The sequence below is a fragment of the Oryzias melastigma genome, linkage group LG9, assembly GCF_002922805.2.
Source record: "Oryzias melastigma strain HK-1 linkage group LG9, ASM292280v2, whole genome shotgun sequence".
Taxonomy (NCBI): Eukaryota; Metazoa; Chordata; class Actinopteri; order Beloniformes; family Adrianichthyidae; genus Oryzias; species Oryzias melastigma.
Window position 1 is genome coordinate 8,724,424 of NC_050520.1, and position 7,822 is coordinate 8,732,245.

Below are 7,822 nucleotides of genomic sequence, written 5' to 3' on the forward strand. Positions count from 1 at the left end.
TATTTTTTATCATTTATTTGATATGTTGAAAATACACTCAGCGGGCCACAAACTTCCTACTCTTTTTTCTTGCCATTTAATTGTTCAAAATTGAAAAAAATGTCCTTTGGTGGTGTCAAAGTAAATGTTGGAATATAATAAAATGTGAATAAAATTGATCAATTTAATTAATTAATTATAGGTCACGATTAATTAATCACACAAAAAAAATAATCTCATGGCATCATTAATTAAAATATCTCAAAAGAAGATCAAGGATTATTGTCCTTAACATTAAGTGTTCTATAGATGCTTTGAAAAGGAAGAGTTTAATAAACTTTAAAGATTTCTAAGGGATTTCCTTGTTCACTAGACCTATGCGTCTTTCTGTGTCCTATTCCTCATATTTAGATCCACATTTTATTTACTTTTTCCACTTTCTATCCTTTTTTTTCCTGTTTCTAGACAAACATTTTTTACATTTGTTTACCTATCTTTGTGATTTGTGACCCATCCTTTGCTATAGTTTGTTTTCCATTTTATCCACAACAATGACCAGTAGATTGAAGACTTTTTTTTATTTCTTTAAATAAATCTGAATGGCAACCGCAATAACAAATCTTTCTCAGTTTTCATGCTTTAACCGAGAGTTCATGATACTGAGACGTTAATAACACTTCCACCAAACCTTTATCAAAGCTGGGGAAATTCGTTTACTCACATGGCGTGTAGAGTTCAGTCTGCAGCTCAGCAGGATAAAGATCCCTCACAATGGCACCGTCATCTTCCCCTTTATCCAACCAGCGGCCACACGGGAACCGCATTTTCTGACCCTGAGAGGGGGCATCGATCTCAACCCAGTCCAAAAACCAACCAGGTGAACCCCCTGATGGAAAAAAAAAAAGATGAATCAGAATCTCTCCTTTAAGGAATTGTATTTCTTTGATCTTCTCACCCGAGTTGTCATGTCCAATTCGAAGCTTTTCAAGGTCACCCAAGTCCACAGCCTCCACTGTGAACTCATTGATCATCCCTTGCTCAAACTTGTTTTTGTAGTTTTTACAAGCCTTCAGATTGATGATCCCTGTGAGTAAAAATATAAATTAAACCACCTGCGGCTGACATTCTGCAAAAATGTAAGAATACAGAAAAGTTACTGCACCCGTGTCGTCATTTTCACCGAAGAGGATGGCAAAGACATTGGCGTCAGTCCCAGCGTACTTTTTCTCTCCAGTTTTGATCTTAACCGTGTATGTGGTAGACATTGCTGCAACATAAATTCAGTAGTATTTATATCTGTTTTCTTGATGTCTTCATTCACGTATCTGATATGAGCGTCTTACATTTCTGCTCCAGACCCAGAGTTGCTCCTGTTCCCTCCTCCTCATCCCTCCTCATAAAGGCTTCATCCACAGGAACCAACTCTCTTGCTATCTGGCCGTCATCTTCATCCACGGCGAGCCAGCGGTTGCAGGGGAAAAAGTATCTGAACCCCCACAAAAAAGTTAAAAGTGCATTCAGTATTAATTATACTAAAACAGTAGACAAGTTGGAATTTGCTTTCATGTTGTCTTTATTCCCCTTGTGGTAAAAAAGTGAAGCAATAGTTATAATATTTTGGTATTCCTCAAATATTATAAGTCTATTAAGTAAACAAATTTTAAACATTACATGTTTGTGGGTGATTCTTGTGCACTTTAATGTCCTACAGGTTTATCTAAATGTTTTTCGTATAAATTAAGCCATAAAATGCAATTTAAAACAAAAAATTGAAAGATACACGTGTCTCAACATTACAGCACACACAAATAGTTTGAAAATTATGTTTTGAAAAATTTCATGGGGCACTGAGGTGTAGAGGTCGGCCAAATAGACATATCCCCACTAACCAGTCACTTTTTTACAATATACGAAACTAATAAAAATAGCCAATGACCTCAGATTTTTCTACTAACATGATTATTTGCCTGTTTACGTTCAACTAAATAAAAGAAATATGAGAAAAATACATGAATCTTTATCAAATTCACTATTTAATCATGTCCATCAGTTTTGTTCAACCATGTAACAGATTCATCATTTAAAAAAAAAAATAATGGTTCAGTCCAACTTCTTCAGCATCCAGGAAGTGATATCACTGAATATTTTTAGTATTAGCCCACATTCTTACCCATATTTCATAGTTTCTTTTGTCAAATTGACAACCTCTCAACTCAAGCATAAATGATGTTTACTATTGTTTGGGAAAAAGTAGAAAATTATTTTGAAAAATATATGAATTTCTTGTCTTCTATATATAGATCCATATCCCAGCTAATGTAGACACACAGTATGACAATACTCATCCGACATCATGTTAGAAAAAATACAATTTTTTGGTAACATTTTCAGTACCAGAGAACCCAAAGTGCAGCAAACTCAGAGAATGACCCCTCTATCTAATTCAGAATCTGAGTTTGATGTGTCACTTATACCTACACTGTATCATCCTTTGTGTCCACTATCTCCACGCGATCCAGGTACCAGGATGAGAAAGAGCTCGAGTTGTCATGACGGATGCGTAGTTTCTTCAAAGTGCCCAAATCTACAGCTGTGACGATGAAAACATCTTCCTGCAGAAGCCAAACACACTGTTCTATGAAGGGTTTTAAGGTTTTGAGCTCTTTTGCTTTAAAATAAGACAGAAAAATATGTGACGCTTTCAAATGTGACACTAATCGAAATATGTTACTAGCATAAGCAATATTATTGAAATACAAGGTTTATAAAGTTGTATAAAATCTTAAATAGTCTTAAAAAGTATGAATGTATTTAAATATTTCTTTAAAAAATGTCATCAATAGTTAGAAAATGTCTAAAAAATAGAGAAGAATACAACAAATTAAAAGAAAAATGCTAATAATCACATACATTTAATATAATTACTATATTTTTGGGGGTAAACGGGAAAATATTCATAAAATCATCCTTTGCCGGAGTCGAAACAATGCTTCAAAAATAATTATAAACTTTCTGATTTGTGTTTGAAGTTCTTTGCTTCTAATTCTCTTTGGATGTTTTCGTTCTGGCCATCTGTTGAGCTTTGAGATTTAAATAAAAAAAGCTCTGTTCCTATAGGGCCAGCTGTAATGTAAAGATGAATAATTCAAAGACGATAATAAGTAAAAGTAGGACAAGTTTAATGACACAAAGAACTCCTTAGAGTTTGTCTGAGCAGCCTTGCCTGCAGGAAAACTTGTGCTCCCACAAGAATATACACTCCTCAGTGTCAGACCACTGCTTCCTGGAAATGCTCACATTCGACAAACTGCAGATTTATTTTAGGAAAGAGATCACGAGAGAGTGCAAAAGTGTTCAGCCTTAATGCAAATGAGTGTAAAGAAAGCTCTAAACGTAAGGAAGAATCACCTCACTTTCAGTTTTATGCCTCAGATCATTTCTCCAGATGAATCAATAACTAGATGTTCAGAAAACGAGTGGTGGAGGTCGGTTTAACGAGCCGTACCTGCCCCCGTTCAAACTTGTTGAGGTTGTCAGAGTTCCTCAGGGAGCGCTCTCCGGTGTCTCCGTTCTCCCCATAAATATTTATGTACACGTTGGCATCCGTCCCAGCTCCGAGCATGTCACCGGTGAAGACGCACACTTCATAGGTGTTAGCTGTCACACAAAGCAAGGGATGAATTACTTACACCTGCTCCACCTGTCCCCACATGTCAGCCTGGAGCTCCAGGTAAATCCCATCTCATCTGAATCAAGCTTCTCCCATAAAATGAGGTTAAGAAAAATCAAAGAAAAAAAATGTAATATTACTTTTTTAATTACTTGACTCTTCTTAAATTTGCACAAAATAAACACACTCATTATATTTAAAATATAACTGTCTAATTTTGACAAAAGTGGTTCTTTAGAGATGAGAAAAAATACTGACTTTAGAGCAAAAAGTAGAAAGAAAAAAAAAATCACTTCACAGTATTTTGTTTCATTCAATCCGTGTTTTGTCTTAATCTATGGGGGTGTAACGGTTTAACAACAATTTGATTCATATTTTTTGGGGTTGGTGATTTGGTTCATAGTCAATATACATTGAATTCATTGACCTAAAACTGATCCTATATCTAGTACTGAACAGTGCAGGCGAAGTTTTCCAGATTCCATGTATTTCTTGCAAAAAGTGTAAATTAATTATGTTTACAAACAACCAAGTAAACAATAATTAATGGCACATTCATTCACACTTTAGTTTTCATCAAGTTCAACCCCCTGTTGTTTTTCCACATAGAAAAGAACATTATTAGAACATTCTACCACACTGTATGGTCACGTTTTTGCTAAATTCAAAGTATTTCCACATGTTAGACTTTAATGATGGTTGATTATTTTTTGCTGCATCACGTGTTATCGGCTGTGAAGGTTGTTTTTATGTTGTAGTAAAATAAACTTACCATGACTCAAAAAAAATTGAAAATGTTTGTATTTTTTACTCCTTTTCAAATGTTTTTACAATGTTTTAGGTCGATTAGATTAACGACTTGACTTATACAGATCTAGTTGGACGGTAGGACTAGAAATTGATTAATCAATTAAGTTGATTACCTATGAGTAAATTTGGTTTTTTTTGTATGTTACTTGTGGGTAGCAGTAATTCACGTTGGCAAAATAATCAGTAAAAACTATAAATTAATTAAATTGAATTACAATTAAAAAGATACCACATGTCAAAGGTGGCCTGGAGGGTTTGCAGGTTCCACCTGCAGTTCTGATCATCTCAGTGACCCGACAGCTTACATGCAACATGAATCTCATCAGTTTGTCCATCAAAATCCTAAAATTATTTAATTGAGCTCACAGGGAATAATTAGCTATTTATTAAGAATATTTATGCATTCAACATAAATGAAAATAAATTCAGGTCAGATTCATCCTCCACACTTCACACCTTCAAGATCCTCTTCATCTTCAGGCAGCAGCTCCACCACCAGCTCTCCGTCCTCCTCTCCTCCAGCCAGCCAGCGTGAGCAGGGAAAATGGTAGGCCAGCACCACTTCCTGCATCTCCTCTTCCACTTCCTCATCCTCCTCCTCTTTCTTCTTCTTCTTTTTCTTCTTCTTGTCCTCTTTCTTCTTCTCCTTGGGAACCAAAGCCATGATGAGGTGTTTGACGTCCACCGACTCCAGGAACCAGCCGGATCCAGTGCCGGAGCCATCGTGACCGATCCGTACCTTGAAGATCTTCCCCACATCTTTGGCTTCTATCTGTGGAGCAGACGGGCGGTTTTCACTCAATATCTCACATGTTTTTATGTTCAAATTGTTCAGTTGAGATATGTGGGGGAATAAATGTTGATACCTTAAATATTTCGATTGTGTTTCGCTCGTAGTTGTTGGATCTGCTCTGGAGGGTGATGACCTCCGTCTTCCCTTTGTCTCCGTAGATCTGGATGAACACGTCGGCATTGGTACCAGCAAACATCACATCTCCAGTTATCACAGTGATTTCATAGTTCATCACTGTAAAAAAAAGGTCACATTTAGTTATTATTGATTATAAAATATCTGTAAATTACTCATTTATGAGAAATAGAAACTACATTTCAACAAATTGATAACAATTTTCAGAGACCCTCTTTAATTTTGCCGAAGTTTGTCTTTCTTAAAAACAAAATTTCACCTAAAAAATGAACTTATGACCATTTTATTTCACATTTACTGCTAGTTTCATGATTTCATTATCAAAGGGAAATCAAGAAATAATCAATTTAAAGAGATTATATAGAAACAGTTTTACTGATTTGACTTTCTCAGAAAGCCCTGCTTGTCACTGATATTTACTATTGGAGAAAAAAGCCGTAGAGGGTCTGCATCTGTACGTGATGACAGTCTATCAGCTGAATGTCACTTACATTGTTCCAGCTCGATGATCTCGCTCGGGTAAATCTCCACCTCCGTCTTCCCGTCAGCCTTATCCTTGCACAGCCACCGGTGACTGGGGAACATGTAATTTTTGCCATGAACTGGAACCATGATCTGAACGCTGTCCAAGAACCAGCCAGCATTCATGCCGTTGTTGGTGTGTCCAATGATCAGACGGTTGATCTGGAAAAAGGTTGGAGAAAAAACACTTAAGGCCGTACACGCATGAATTCTGGGTGTTATTCCTTGAGAAATTACTATAAAAAGAACGTTTTGGAGATTAAGTTGCAGCTTTTTTTATTGAACTTATTACTAAGAATAATTTAATTTAATGTTTTGTTCAACATATTCTCAACAATTTATCAGCAGGTTACATAAACTCAGCTCAAAACAAGAAATATTTTAGATTTTAAACAGCTATAAAATTGTTACAGGTTTAAAAAAACACAAAAGTATTCTTTAAGTGGGAGTAGCCAGAAAAATCTAATGTCTTCTATTGCACAAGTTTGATGAATGATGTGCTAAGATCCTGATGATCACGTGTAATAACCAAACCTGTCCAATGTCATAAGTCTCCACGGTAAAGATGTCAACTCGACCCGATTCAAAGTAGTTCCCCAAATCGTTGGACGACACCACCAGCATTGTTTTGCTGGAGTCGCCCTTCTCTCCGTAGAATTTCACAAACACGTTGGAGTCGGAGCTGCCTCCAGGGATGTCGCCGGTCTTCACAGCAATATGATAGTTGATATCTGAGGCGATCACATGCAGAAGGTGAGAATTACAGGGAAAACACAATCAAGCAGAACTGTTTGCTGGTAAATTGTGAACCAAAGAGGTATTACCCCATCTTTATGTTTGTCAGAAAAAAACATTTTAGCTCTAATACCTTTTAACTAATCTTAATTATTTTCACAATTTCTTTTTTTCAATGTATAAACTATCCAAAAAGATGCACCAATAAAAGTATGTGGTCTTGTCTCCAACGTTTGAAACATTTGATTGACAGATTCTGGACCTCCAACAAGCTCACTCCTAATTGTGGTCGCCATAGAAACATTGACTCAGACCAATTAGGGCCAATCACTGCAACATGGCGGAGTCCGTGTTGCAAAAAAAAAAAAAAAAAGACAACTTATTTGATTTTATTTCATTGAAGTAAACCAATTTCTGTGGATGATGCCACACCCACTCAGTCCAGTTTTTGGATACAATCAATTATTTAAACGTAGGGTGATGAGGGGAAATTATGACAATTTAGTGCTTTAGTTTATTTACAAGTTCCCAAAAATCCAAGCCTAGCAGATAAAAAGCAATAAAGTTGCAAAATCTGTTGGTCAAATGTGAACTTAAAGACCAAATGATTGTTTCTTTTCATTAGTAAGGATATAAAAATGAAAGATTTTGGATCAATGAAGGATAACAGGACTCAAAAATCTAAGTTAAAATGAAAAAGCTGAGAGTGATTGACAATGGGATCATTTTTATCCACTCAAATTTCGACCAATAAGGCTTTTGTGGTATAACAGATATTGGACATATGAGTTTAATATTCAAATTTAAATTCAAATTTGTATTCAGCTGCATTTGTACAGCACTTTGGCAGCTGCAAAGTGCTTTCCTTAAAAAATAAATAAACAATATGAGTATTATTAATAAATAAATTATTAGTAGATTTATAATTTTTGTATTAATTTATTAATGTATAAATTTATTATTAGAGTCATAATTATTAATAAATATAATACAATTTTAAAAAGTTAAAATAGAAAACATAATAAAAAATAAATAAAGTGCATCCCACTGGTACGATCAAATTCAATTGAATTAGTCATATTTATAAAATCAAACTAGATTTGCAATTCCTGAAGAAATTGCGTCTGATTGCTGAAAGCAATAGCGCTTTGAAGCATTTTACAGCCGCAAGTGTAAAA

The 7,822-nt window shown here is 35.2% G+C and overlaps 1 protein-coding gene across 2 annotated transcripts in view; it reads right to left on the reverse strand.

Annotated features, from left to right (window-relative positions):
- The window catches only part of loxhd1b (lipoxygenase homology domains 1b), a 28,926-nt gene that overhangs the window by 9,739 nt on the left and 11,365 nt on the right, over positions 1-7,822 (reverse strand). Inside the window, exons 17-26 of one of the 2 annotated variants that reach the window (XM_024276310.2) lie at positions 6,444-6,640; positions 5,879-6,071; positions 5,326-5,486; positions 4,916-5,231; positions 3,485-3,636; positions 2,458-2,591; positions 1,323-1,465; positions 1,142-1,246; positions 935-1,063; positions 701-865 (exon numbers count right to left, since the gene is read on the reverse strand). In XM_024276310.2, coding sequence (XP_024132078.1) covers positions 701-865; positions 935-1,063; positions 1,142-1,246; positions 1,323-1,465; positions 2,458-2,591; positions 3,485-3,636; positions 4,916-5,231; positions 5,326-5,486; positions 5,879-6,071; positions 6,444-6,640 — 1,695 coding nt within the window. Of the gene's footprint in view, positions 1-700; positions 1,064-1,141; positions 1,247-1,322; positions 1,466-2,457; positions 2,592-3,484; positions 3,637-4,915; positions 5,232-5,325; positions 5,487-5,878; positions 6,072-6,443; positions 6,641-7,822 lie in introns of both variants that reach the window. The other variant, XM_036213458.1, reaches the window with a different exon arrangement.